General features: G+C 41.8%; 1 protein-coding gene across 1 annotated transcript in view; it reads left to right on the top strand.

Moving 5' to 3' along the window:
* Positions 1-8639, top strand: part of ryr2a (ryanodine receptor 2a (cardiac)) — a gene marked incomplete at both ends in the record, with an annotated part of 292426 nt that extends 283787 nt beyond the window's left edge. Inside the window, 7 exon segments of the mRNA XM_080747428.1 lie at positions 274-420; positions 825-959; positions 6298-6454; positions 7305-7369; positions 7561-7661; positions 8109-8160; positions 8544-8639. Coding sequence (XP_080603554.1) covers positions 274-420; positions 825-959; positions 6298-6454; positions 7305-7369; positions 7561-7661; positions 8109-8160; positions 8544-8639 — 753 coding nt within the window.
* Positions 8640-14456: the final 5817 nt, after the last annotated feature.

The raw sequence follows: 14456 nt of genomic DNA, 5'->3' as shown, positions 1-14456 counted from the left end.
CTTTGGTTCAATGTCTATAAAACACACAACCACACTTATTAAGTGTGTTTGTGTGTTTTAGTGAAAGTGGTTAAACCACTTTCACTTTAACATTTAAAGAACAATAGCAAGATCTACAAACCTCACCATACCTCGCATGGCGACTTACTGTATGCTTGTAGATCGTCTATTTTGTATCATCACAGAGTAGAATATTAATTTATGAAAAAACTGTTGAAATATGGAGATACTTCGGTTTCTGCCCAACAATCTCCCTGTTCTTTCTCTCTCTAGTCCTTCTTGTATCTAGCCTGGTATATGACCATGTCTATCCTGGGTCACTACAACAACTTCTTCTTTGCTGCCCACCTGCTGGACATCGCCATGGGCTTCAAGACGCTCCGCACCATCCTCTCTTCTGTCACGCACAACGGCAAACAGGTCAGCAGATACGCTGTTGCAGTGCAAATTGTATTTTCTAACGCAGGTCATTAAGTCACATAATTAGAGACATGTCCCTCCCCCAAAAAACACCACATCACCCGCAAAACACACACACATTTAATGAATGAATCCCTTACTGCGTGAAGAAGACATGGGTATCAGGACAAAACATTCTCAGTCAAAACATTTTCTGTCAGGCAGTAGACCTGACCTATTCTAAAAAACGTCTTCTAAATACTGTTCTCACAAAGAAAGTGTCCTTTGTCAATATTTCCTACATCTTATCTTCCAATGTTTTAGCTGTGCCAGCAAGCCCTGTTGTCAAAGCCCTCAAAATCTACGTGCCAAACTAAAAGTAAGCCTTTTCCAAATATAAGAACTAAAGCTGCTTTGTGTTCCAGTTGGTGCTGACAGTAGGCCTCCTGGCGGTGGTGGTGTACCTCTACACGGTAGTGGCCTTCAACTTCTTCAGGAAGTTCTACAACAAAAGTGAAGACGGAGAATCGCCGGACATGAAGTGTGACGACATGTTGACCGTGAGTAAAATACTTAGCAGTGTAAATCTACTGTACTACAAGCTGCTAGGTTTAGGTGAGTTTATTTAAGATAATAGAAAACAACTGAAATTGCGTAGGTTAAATACAATGATAACAAGAGACAAAGGCTGCCTAACTGTGTCCTAATCATGCCCCTTTACTTTCTTTCTTTGCAGTAAGTGACAAAAATATGCATGTTTAACAGTTAAACTACACTAACAACTACACAACCACAACTGCATGTATTTTTAATATACAATGCATGAATATTTGTGCAGCCTACAGTATCAACAATTTAGGCATTTGGCCGATGCTCTCGTATCCAGAGCGACACACTCTGGGCTAATAAGCACTTGTCAGTGTTCAGCAGTGTACATCCAAGTGTGTAAGAGGACACATGCCTGAGTGGCCCAGGTCAGGGTGCCTGGCAGCTCAGTCAGTTAGTGTGCATGATAATCTCTCAAGACAGATTTTCAATTTTCAATTAAAATTCGTAAGCAGGACTGCTGTTTAGTTGAATAGGAGCTCTTCTAGGAGCCAGGCCAGAGCCTTCTACCTTCGGAGAGTTGCGTCACTCCCGTTCACTTCATGGGGCCAGGTCTTCTACGCACACACACATCTATTGGCGTATAGTGACAAACGGCGAACCGGAAGTTTACAAAATGCATTGAAGTCTATGAGGTGTAAAGTGACAATGAACCACGTGACCAGCGCTGTTTCTGACCCCGCAGTGGCAGGACTCTCTGATTAGCCGACTCTGGGCCAGGCCCTTGAGCAGGAAGCCAACTAAGTACTGTATATGGTATGCCTACAGTACCACTGTACTGCTGTGGTTTATCTCCAGCATTGTCAAAAACAGAGCAATTTATTTTATTTTTAATCTTGTTAAATGTAGGTGGTTGAATTGGCTCAGCGGTGTGGTTCTGGGTACTTGAAATGAATTAATTGGGTCGGATAAATTGTTAAACTTGTAATCTTAACGGGCACAAATGCCCTCTTAAGTTTTCGCGACATTGTTTTTTCTCGCCATTTGCCAGCACCAAAATAGACTTCACAACATAACACAAGTTTAGAGAAGACTTTTCAAAGTCAAAAGATGATTTACAGTTCCTTCTCCTGCCAGGAAACAGTGTTGCAAAGATGAACCCAGAGATTTGTCCTCCTCATTGTTGCACTGTTCACACATTCAGTGCTCTGTCCCTATTGCCCTACAACTGGACCATAATGGATTACAAGAAACGGCATATGCCAATTACTGTATGCTTTAGCACAAGTATTCTCATTTAACTTAAATGACAAACCCAGTATCATATTTTAATCACATGGAACATTCCAATGCCAAGACAACAGCGTCTGTGTCGTCTTTCGCTTGTATTTGTCCTGTGCTCCAATGAATGCACCTCGTTAAGGAACTTTTCCTAATTAATCATTGTCTCTCTGAGGTCTAATTACCCCGGATACCATGACAGTTGTTAACACTTAACAGTCAGCCTGTGTGATTGTCTTGAGGAGTGTGGTGTAATTATCCGGGTGTTAATTGAGATCAAATGCAAATCCTTGTTTAACGACCAGCCAAGAATATGGACCAATTAACCCTGGTGTTGTTGGCGGTAGAAGACTGTCCCAATCATGGGTTTCCTTCCGGGTATCAACAAATATTTATGTTATCAATACAGTGATAGTAGTTGCCTGTATGAATTGGTTGCTTGCTATTATATGCTCATATTTATAGACAGAATGTATTGCCTTTCACTGTGATGAGGCCAAATGGAATGATACGGTAGTTTCTGTGTTGTTACTTTCATTTACCCAGGGAAGGTGATAGTTAACCGCTCCTACATCTGCCTTTGTCTGTATATCAGTTTCCTTTCAGTTACAAACTCACTCCAAGTGAGTTTGGCCAAACCTTTAGGCCACCGACCACCGTTTCAGTGGGTCAGGACCCAAACAAATGTTTAAGAAATAGTGAAAATAGCCGATCTACAAGCTCACAGCGCGTCGCGGTGCGTTGTGAGCTTGTACAATAGATCTGCTGTTTCACTAGTTTGGGTCCCGGGCAAACGTATAGTCTCTCTTTTGGGTCATGAGCTAAAAGGTTTGGGAACCACTGCTTTAGGCCACCGTACATCTTCAATGTTGTTCAGGCCACGAACCCCCTTGCAGAGTGACAAGTGAAGCAGGGACCCCTACAACAGATTGTATAATTGATTTTTCTTTATTTTAGTGTCATGCTTCCAAGGAAGCCCAGCCCATATGGACTTACAGGACACTTTTACATTTCATTTAACAAAAAACAAGATAAGATTAAGATAAGATTGTGTTGCAGTTTTTCATAGATAGCTTCATATACTTATTTGACTGCACTGTCATCAGTGTATGTCAGATTCATGATGTTAACGTGTGTTTTCAGACATATAACCACTTAAACCGTCAATACTTAGTAAACTTGACCTTTCACTCTGTACTTGGTCTGCTCTTTTTTCCTTCTCTTTGCTGAAAATGCTATTATTGGCAAAGGGATGCTAGGTTTCAAGTGATTAATGTAACTAAATTATCCTATCACACAAATATTTGGCAGCCCCCATGTAGTAACTCAGAGGACCCCATTGAAGACCTTTGGTGTAACCTATTCCTTATGTGATATAAGTTGGATTTGTTCTATTTTTAAATCTCCTGGAGAATATTTTCTACACATTGTGTGAAATTGTACTTTGGTGAATCTTCTTCCTATTGGAAAGGTTGTGCTAACTATACTCTCCTGACTCACACAGTGTGAAGTCTCTACCCAGCTCCTAGCACTCATTATTTCCATGTATCACTACATGTTACCTGTTTTAATAATAGACGCTAGTTACACTATGCTATGCAGATGTTATGTATGATGGAATGTTATTTAGACAGATGCTAGGTTCAACGTTTTACCTGGTTCCTTTTTTGTTTTTTGTTTTTTTTTTTGCACTCTATTCACTTAAACAACTGAATAACTTGAAACTCACAAGCAAACGGACAGCCATCGATTCATAGTTCAACCTGAGATGAACAGACAGACAGACAATCAGACAGAGAGATAGGAGACAGAGGAGAGGAACAAACAAGTGGATGATACTGTACATGTATGGTGACTTTACCTTTTCATGCAATAAAGGAACACTATAATAGTAAGGGTATTGCATGTGTATGTATGTGCGTGCGTACGTGCGTCCGTCTGTGCGCGCGTGAGATTTCTGGATGATAGAGGGACACCGGCATCATCAACCCACCTGCCATCTCTCCCTTCTGGCGCACGCACACACACGCGCGCACACACACACACACACACACACACACACACACACACACACACACACACACACACACACACACACACACACACACACACACACACATTAATCCCATATATCCAGCCACCCATGGCATTCCATAGACATGTCTTGTTTCCTATTAAGGAGCGGTCGGGTGGCTAAACAGACAATCCCTTCCCACTCCACAGTGAGGTGACAAGGGCTTAAGCCCAGGCCAGAGACCCATGCAGGGATGGATGAAAACAGAACCAGGATGAGAGCCAGTGCCTCGGGGAGCTTCTGTTTTTTTGGGGGCGCGTCCCTCTCTGTGCTTGTTGTGGATCATAAATCCCTTACAATGACACTCGCAGTGGGATGAGAGGGTTACATTCTGACAGGGGCGCTGGAACTCCCAAATCCCAAGGGGAGCTGAACCTGGAGGAGTTCATGCGTGCGGCCAAAGGCCGCACGCCGAAAAATTCACGTTTTTTTATCCGGGTTTGGGATATTTTTATTACGGTTTCAGTGCTTATTCCCTGCACAACGGTGTAACAAGGAGCTATATAGTTACTAGTTATTTTAGCACACAGTGCAACACACAGCACGCATGCACACACACAGTCACTCACGCACACACTACAAAATCGGGTATTATTTTTGTAACAGTTTTCTACTGGTTTTTATTCCCCATATACAACGGTGTTAGTTTGCAACAATGAGCCTATAGACAGTTTCTAGTTCTCAAATAAATAGACTTTGGTGTGCCATCAAAGCGGGATTTAAATTTGACTTCCCTTCTGACCGAAAGTGGCAAGGTGACCATGTGATTAGGTCACCATGTGATAATCAAATACATTTTTTCAACATATTTTATTCCCCAAAGTCAAATATATTATTGTTTTAATATAGCTCTGTGTGTGTGTATATATAGGCTTATTTAAAAAAAAAAAAAAAAAAAACGTTTTTTTTTTTTTTTTTTTTTCACCCCACCACCAGGGGAGCTCCAGCTCCCTCAGCACCCCACTTCCAGCGCCCCTGCATTCTGATCTCTGTCTCTCTGTCGCTTTCCATCTGACTTGATCTCCCTTTAACCTCCCTTCATCTCTCTTTCTCTGTTCTTTCTTTCTGTACCACAATCCCTCTCTGACACTTTCAATCGCTCTCTGTCTGTCTGTTTCCGTCCCTCTCCGTCCCTTTCTCTCGCTCTCTCTTTCACTCTCCACCTTTCTCTCTCCTCCTCCTCTTTGCCCTGCGGAGACGAAATTAGTTGGGATTTATTTGCTTGACCAGATGGGGTGCAGCCAGGGATTGATTAAATCCCCTACTGTAAACACAAACATGCACACACCGAGAGCATTACTGTAGCTTCCCAAAGAAACAGGGTTTTGGGGCGGATGAAAGCCATCCGACAACATTAGGGGTCTGTTTCTCGTCCTCTGCAGTCAGACAGTAAATCTGACAGAGATGACACGACGGCATTGTATTGGGATACTGTCCTGTGGGGCTGGGCATGATACCACTGGCACCGAAGCAGGCTGAAACAAACCATCAGATTCTTTGCCAAATGCTGTTGCTTTGATTCATTTTTGGGGCAGTTTCTTTTTGCTTTATTTAGACAGGACAGTGTAGAGATTAGAAATACACAAAAAAGCTGGCGTCCTGCTATAATTGAACTGGGGGAACGTTGTGATTATGTGCTTAACAATGCGCTATATCCAAACACCGTTCACTGTGCATGCCCATCACAGATGTTCTTTTCTCTCCATCTCTGTTCTTCCTCCCTTTCCTGAAAACTAAGAATGTACCAAAACATAATTTCATCCACTTCTTTACACCTGTAAACATGTGATGTGTCAGTAAAGCCCATTCTGGTTCTGAAACACTGTTCAACCTGTTGCTATGTAAGTTATCTGCTGAGATCAGGCACGGTAGAGTTGTGTTGGCTAAAGAGAAAATAAAAAAAGCACATTACCTTACATTGTAAATATTTGTTTCTCTCCTACAATCCCCCTGCCCCCCCTTCCCCAAAACACACACACACACACACACACACCCAGTGCTACATGTTCCACATGTACGTGGGCGTGCGAGCAGGCGGTGGGATCGGGGACCAGATCGAGGACCCGGCGGGAGACGAGTACGAGATCTACCGCATCATCTTCGACATCACCTTCTTCTTCTTCGTCATCGTCATCCTCCTGGCCATCATTCAGGGTGAGGGACAGAAAACCATGAAAATGCCTGACATTTCTTCTTCTCTTCTCTTCTCTTCTCTTCTCTTCTCTTCTCTTCTAAAGAAATAAGCATTCTGTATTTAAATTGGAAAGGTTAGAAGCCTGAGAGCAATAAGCCATAAAGTAGTAGATAATTGTCTAAATGAAAACAACAAAGGTGCTTGGGTGGCGTAGGGGTAAAGTAGCCGCCCGCTACTGTGGAGAATAGTATATGGGTTTGACTTTGAATCCTCCGCTGTGCTTCTGGCTTTGCTGTGCATTCCAACCAACACAATTTGTCTGTGCTCATCATGGAAGGGAAGGTGAGTAGAGACCTGTTCGTTGGGGAGCTAAACTGGGAAGAACAGCTTGTTCCTCTGCATTTGTTACATCTTCCCTGTGAAATCACTATAAAGTGGCCTTAATGTCATGCCTTTCGAGGACAAACTACGTTTATTTTATTATTTTGGCTTTTTCTGCCTTTATTGATAGTATATCAATAAAGTAGTTGATTGAAAGGAAATAGGGAGAGAGAGACGGGGAGTGCCACGCAAAATGGTCATCGGGATCGGGACTCATTGCAGTCTAGGTGCCCGAACCGCAAGGCCAGCGGTCTGGGCCAAGGACAAAAAAGGGATCTATAGTACTGTATATGCTAGCGAATTTTCCATTTTCTCTTATTGTGGGGAAAGCTTTTGCAGAAAATTGCAAATCGACAACCTTCAAATGCATTGTAAACTTGCTATTTTCTGCAAAAGCTTTTGCCACAATACAGATGCTGGGATTAAGAAAAAATAAATAAAATGAAGAAAAACAACGTTGTGTTGACCGTGACTGTGTTTGTTGACCAGGTTTGATCATCGATGCGTTCGGAGAGCTGAGAGACCAGCAGGAGCAGGTGAAAGAAGACATGGAGGTGAATACACAAACACACACGCGCACGGATGCACGTACACAGTACACACGCACACACACACACACACACACACACACACACACACACACACACACACACACACACACACACACACACACACACACACACACACACACACAGGAGTGTCCATCGGAGCAGAAATGAACATGCAATGTGTTTTTCCTTTGCAGACCAAATGCTTTATCTGTGGGATAGGCAACGACTACTTTGACACCGTCCCGCATGGCTTTGAAACACACACATTACAGGAGCACAACCTTGCCAACTACCTGTGAGTACAACCGCTCTGTGTGTGTGTGTGTGTGTGTGTGTGTGTGTGTGTGTGTGTGCGTGTGCGTGTGCGTGCGTGCGTGCGTGCGTGTGTTGATTATTGGATGTGAGTTGCTGTGTGAACGTGACATGAGGATTAGTGGATGGAAAGCTGAACTCATGGTGTGTGTGTGTGTGTGTGTGTGTGTGTGTGTGTGTGTGTGTGTGTGTGTGTGTGTGTGTGTGTGTGTGTGTGTGTGTGTGTGTGTGTGTGTGTGTGTGTGTGTGTGTGTGTGTGTGTGTGTGTGTGTGCGCGTGCATGTGTGTGTACAGCTGTGGATAATTGGATGCACTGTAGAGTTGAAATCATGGTGTGTGTGCGTGCGTGCGTCTAGTAAGGTAGAATGTGGAATACAGTGCTGCATCTAATAAATGCTCAAAAATTGATATTGTTCATGTTGTGTTACAGATTTTTTGTGATGTATCTCATCAACAAAGACGAAACAGAGCACACAGGCCAGGTCTATAATTTAATTACCATTTATATATTGCCTCACTGTCATTGACAATTCACAGTCCCTAGCATTAAGTTAAATGAACACAAATCTCCTCTCCGCTCTCCATCTCTCTCTCTCTCTCCCTTCTCTCGTCACCCACACCTCTGTGTTTGTCCGCCCACTTTCGCCCTTTAGGCTAGAACCGAACTAATGCTTGTTTATAACGTTGCTCATCTGAGAAACGTAAACCTATCATACCATTGCTGTTGTCATTAGTCACGCTGCGGAAATGTTAATAAAAACACGATCTCTTCATCTCGCTTTCTCTCTCTTCCGTCTTCTCTCTTGCTTTCTCTCTGACTTTTGCTCTCTCTCTCTCTCTGTCTTCCGTCTTCTCTCTTGCTCAGGAGTCGTACGTGTGGAAGATGTACCAGGAGCGTTGCTGGGAGTTCTTCCCCGCCGGCGACTGTTTCCGGAAACAGTACGAGGATCAGCTCAACTGAGCCGAGCCCGCCGAGCAACAGACTCTGTGTTTTCCTCTCTTTCATACTATAATCTAAACTTCCCCTCCGTGGCCCTCCTCCATTCTCCTCTCAATCAAGCCCCTGAACATTAACCGTCTGGTCCAAGTCCCCTCTCCCTTCTGGTTCCTTCCATTTTGTGAGCACACACCAGTACCAGTCATCAGTTCAGTCTTGTACCCTTTCTGGTCTCAAGCATCCAAACCTTTGGCTTTCTCCCCCGACACTACCCGTCCCCGTCGCTGTTCCAGCCTATGAGATCACACGCATCAAGGACAGACCTTCTCAAGGTCCCATGCACACCTCCCGAGAGCCACAAGAGCTACAGTTCCCCCGAAATAACCTTTATCCCCCTAAGAGTTCCCAACCCCGTTACGTTGCACAAACAAACCAAGCTCCAGCACTATAGCCATAACCATAACTTTCCCCCCTTCCCCTCTGTATCTTAGCCTTTTTTCTCTACATTCACCTCCCAACTGCCACTTATAGTCCTTGCCCCCCTATCCCCCCTCCCTCTGTAACGTCCGGTCCATTTCGTTCGGAATGCTTCAAAGACTTTGTACATAACCTAATGATTACGCGCCGTATAATGTTGACTCGAGGCACTCAAGAGGGGGCCGTCGGTTCGGACGACGACCCGCTTCACCTTGTACTACGTTTTGCTTTCGAATAGATTCACACTGACGAGCAAAAAAACAACAACAACAACAAAGACATAAGTACGTACGGGATGGAGGGAATTGAGGAAAGAAGGAGGGATGCACGGAGGAGTAAGAGTGGAGGAAGAGGAGCAGGAGGTGATGATTGTATCCTTTATATGGGGGGGGGGGGGGGTTGTTGATGGACAATCGGCGGATTGGACAAGGACGGAACACAACCGTGACGGCGACGGTGGCGTCTGAAAACTGTTTGCCAGTCGCGATGATTCTAAGGGATTTCTTTAGTCTTCTTGACCGAAGACTGGACTTAAGAAGCTGTGCTTGTAAGTTTGTGTGTTGAGTGTGTGTGTACACCGCATGTTGCATGCACGTACCACTACTGTGTGTGTATGGCGGGCTCCTTCTAAAGGGCAGGCTACAGATGAATAGGACAAATGGACGGATAGGGAGGGGATAGCGGAGGAATCAGTGCCTTACTAAGCCAGGGTTGAGCTATGCAAGCTGGAGAAAGAGCGAGGAATGTCAGAAAGCTTCACACACACATATATATATGTATATACAGTATATATATATGCTATATACAGTACAACCAACATTGAAGACCAGGGCGAATACTTCAGAATCGCGTGGCTGGGTGTGCGTCTGTGCGAGTGTGAGGGTGTGTGTCTGTGTGCGTGTCTGTGAGAGAGAGAGAGAGAGAGAGCAAGAGAGAATGTGTGCGTGCACGTGTAAAAGCCCAGTTTATAATTTGTTGCGTGGCGATGTCGTCCACCTGAAGATAGCAGATCCACAAGCTCACCACGTGTTGTAGATCAACCGTCTCCGGTGCACGTCATGACGCGCAACCAAGTAGAACTGAGGCTTAAGAACAGCAGCGGGTGACAGACAGGACGGGTTTAGAAGTAGACAGAGAGATGCAGCCGCAGTGGAAGGCATGGGAAGGAGAACTACTGTATGCGTCCCTCAGGACTTTGTTGTTGGCTTTTTCACGAGGAGACCGACTGACACCTCTCATTGGTTCTTAAGCAGTTTTCGATGCAGACCTGAGTACGAGATGATCCATATTTGAAGTGGTTTACGTATACATAGGGATGGGACCATATGAAATGTCATATCACGATTATTGTGACCAAAACAATTACGATTTACGATATTATCGCGATAATCAAAATATCCCCAACATCCATTATCTTAGGGCAAAACATTTGCCAAAAAATAGCAGATCTACAAGTTCACGACGCGTTGTGAGCTTGTATATCGGCTATATTTTGACAAATAGACTTGGCATGACCGAGGTCGATTTCACGATAAATTAAATCTCCCCGATACGATTATCGTGAGTGTTTTTTATTACGATAAATGATAATAGCGATTATCGTCCCAGACCTACGTATACATTATAATGAAGTCCACCTGCACACAGGGAAAGGAAATCAGGCCAGGAACACAAAGGTGTAGTCAAAATGAGACTTTACATTGCATACTGTACATTTCCATGAGGGGCGTTCTCCATACAGTATGGGTTTTGTGCATCCATTTGGTGACACGGTTGTGTTAAGGAATTAAAAATTAAATGGCATTAGTGTGTGTTTAAGAAGCCCTTTGAAATATGGATTGTTTATGTCTGAGGTCTGTATTCTTTTGTTTTTTCTTTTCTTTTGTTTTGTTTAGTTTTTTCCAGTTTTGATTTTGGTGATGCTCTTATGCAATACAGCAAACAGAGTTACTCTCTTTATATACACATTCTCCAAAAACAAAACAAAACAAAAAAAATCTTAAAAAATATATATTTAAAAAAATGTTTCATTGCATGTTTATTATGCAAGTTTAATGACCAAGTTTAAGAAATAAAAGACGCAAGATGATCTATGTCACACACAAATTGTTTTTTCTAGGATTATTTAAGATTATTTAAGATTTCTCTCTCTAATATTGTATTCCAAGTGTTGTGGGCTTCATTGTAAATTTTAAAATCTTTAAGTCACTGGCCAAGAATGCATCCCTATGAAGAAAAATAATCTGGTTACCTGCTTTTCCCTTATTTAACCATCTGTGTTTTAATATACTATAAGTAAAGGAATAAAAAAAAAAACTTTATTTAGTTTTCATGTTGGTTTAATTAAGCTCAAGCAATAGCCCTTCAGGGAGAGTACTGGAAATGATAGACCATTGTAAAAGTGACAATGTAACAAACAAAAAGCCTGCTTCGTTTTTGTCTCTCGGATTAAAAGATGACAATTTATTTGCAAATAAAGTTATTAAGGAATTTAAAAAATGAGGTTTTGGTGTTAAGTTAGTATGTCACTTGATCTTAATGTTGAGTGATAATGCAAGCATGTTTGCCCTACAGTACATGTGCAGTAGGTTTACGAGATAGTGACTCTTGTACAGATACACAAATTGACCGTCGGTCATTTAACTTGGCAGAGTTGCAAATGGAACCAAATGGACCCTTACCGGACCCTTACTTTTCCATTTGTTTAGTTTAGTTTAGTTTATTAAGGATCCCCATTAGTCTACATCGTAATGGAGACTATTCTTCCTGGGGTCCAAGCATAAAACAACAAACAACACAATACAATAAATAAAATGCAATACAGTATTAAATCATACAGCCTTTCCATGATGGACTCTGCATGGCAGGGGCGTCCTCTTCCCTGAGCCAGTTATGCCTGACTGCATACCAAAAAAACATAATCAATGTTACAGACAAAACATAAACTTGGAAAATAAAATTTACATTAAGAATTTGGTTCCATTTGCACTCTCTTCCGAGTTAAATTAACACTAACGCCTCGTTTCCATTGAACTGTGTGTGATACAGAATATTCCCTCAACTATTAAACACAAGAAAATGCATACATTTTTACGGACGTATCAAAATTAATTACTCATTTTCTTATTAATGTAAAGTGCAACTGAGTACCCTGAAATGCACTCTATGAATAAAATGATAAGTAACACAGTCACGCAACTGAATTGATTGCTTGATTCCTGGTGATGTACACAATGCAAAACAGCCTCTTCTATATAAAAAAGACAAATTCTGTGCGGCGTAAAAAAAAAACTGAATGAGATTCCCATGGAAATGAGAGAACTTGAACGGAATCAAGGAGAGAACACAGAGCTGAATGGATACGAGGCGTAAAGGATTTTACTGTGTATGGCATTGGCATCACATTGGCTTTTTAAAGACGCAGTCAATACAATGTGGGCTGCTTGAACAGTGTTGTGCTAATCTTGCAAGCCCAACCATGTAAGAATTAAAATGAACTTAGTCGGAATAGCTTTAGGGATTGCGGAATCATGTTAATTATCGGGCTATGTATTCCATTGAGCTCACTATATCATGCATATGTCATGCTCTTTATGCCAGACCTTGTATTATTTTGTCTTTGTTTTCCTTTCTTGCACTGAGTGACTAATGTAAAACCATTGCAATAACACTTTATCAGGCATCCGTCTGTCTGGATAACTCAATAAGTAAGTGGTGTTTTACTCATGTCAAGAATAATTTAGTTTTTCTGTTAATTTATATTTTGTTCTATTTTGTTTTTTCCCCAAAGCTCACATTTATCTTTGAGGGGCGGGTGGTTATTTAATTTACCACACAATAGTGCATACATATAGACCTATTGATTACACGGCTACTTCTGTGTGTATGTGAGAGCGAGATAACTGTGTTAAGAGGGATTGAGAACAAGAGAAAATATTGGATTTGCATGTTTTTGGAAATAAAAAGAACATATTTATTAACTTGTGTAGAGGAGAATGTTCTTGCAGGAGTAGTGGAATCAAAATGCCACACGATTGAAGAATCCTCATGCTGCTGGTCACATAGCTTTGGGCAGTTGGATTAGATTTCTAAATGGGGCTGACCGTTTAGTGCAAGGCTTTTGCTGTGAAGGGAATGTGGGGCTCCTAATCTGTACACGTGTACATTGAACACTGCAAACCCCAGTGAAACATTTTGTAATTAATTGGAAAACAAATGTGTTTGCTATTTTAAGTGAGTGTTCAGATCTGTGCATACAAACAATAGGATTTATGCACCTACAGTGCTGTGTACATCAACTTAAAGACCACCACACTGCTCTCATATATAACACTATTCTGGATCTACTGTACAGTATGTACCGTCTGCATGCTGCTCATTTACATCATTTGATGATGACTGGTACATTGTATGGTGGGGCACTGGTCTGGTACTGTAATTCATGTGCAGATAAGATAGATCAATGCCAAATCAATGTTTTCATAAAATAAGGTCTATTAAAATAATACGACAGTGGTATAGTTATTTATGGAATACTGATACTGACAATTGCGGCTTAAGTTTCGGTGAAAAGCATTTATAGAACACTGGCTGCCCCATAATACTCATTAGATTCAGAGTTGGACCATAATATTATAAACATAATACCATGGGGCATCTGTGGGTCTGTAAACATTAATGTTGTGCTTTTCATGTTTAAATGAACTGTCCCACCATGATGGACCTTCAAATATTTTAAATAGTGTATTGATTAAAAGTTGTCCAAGTCCACATACAGTATTCCATCCTGCATGTAATGTTATGGGTTCTGGACCAGAGCCTCATGAATAAAATAGATTGGAAACTGAGCCAACTGCAGCTACATGATGGACATATCTATGCATGCATGCATGCATGTTGTCTCCATTTCTTTATCTCTCTTCGTGTGTGTGTGCGTGCGTGCGTGTGTGTATATATTTGTTCAAGTTCTTCATTCACTGACTCGGTGTATTCTTATCCATACACAGCATGTAATTTGCTTGTGCATACATCATCAATATTAACGAGCCACCAGAGCATTACTACAGATCGGAATTACATCATCATCATCATCATCATCATCATGAAGTAAATCATTAGTAATCATTTTTGGAAGAGGGCCCAATGGCTCATATATTTGTGGAATTATGTATTATCAGACAGGCTATACATTTTATTTTGAAAGAAATCAAGTTCTGCTCAGCCTTTCTGGGTAGGTAAACAATAATTGGCCACACCTGTTATCAGCAGAAATTAGGACACCGGTTAGCTAGGAATGGAAGCAATCTATGGTCACCCACTACACATTGATTTAAATGACTTAATTTAGAAGTATCCTTGTCAAAG

The sequence above is a fragment of the Nannobrachium achirus genome (genome assembly GCF_963921795.1).
Source record: "Nannobrachium achirus genome assembly, chromosome: 18".
In the NCBI taxonomy this organism is placed as follows: domain Eukaryota; kingdom Metazoa; phylum Chordata; class Actinopteri; order Myctophiformes; family Myctophidae; genus Nannobrachium; species Nannobrachium achirus.
This window is presented reverse-complemented; position numbering and strand designations above follow the sequence as displayed.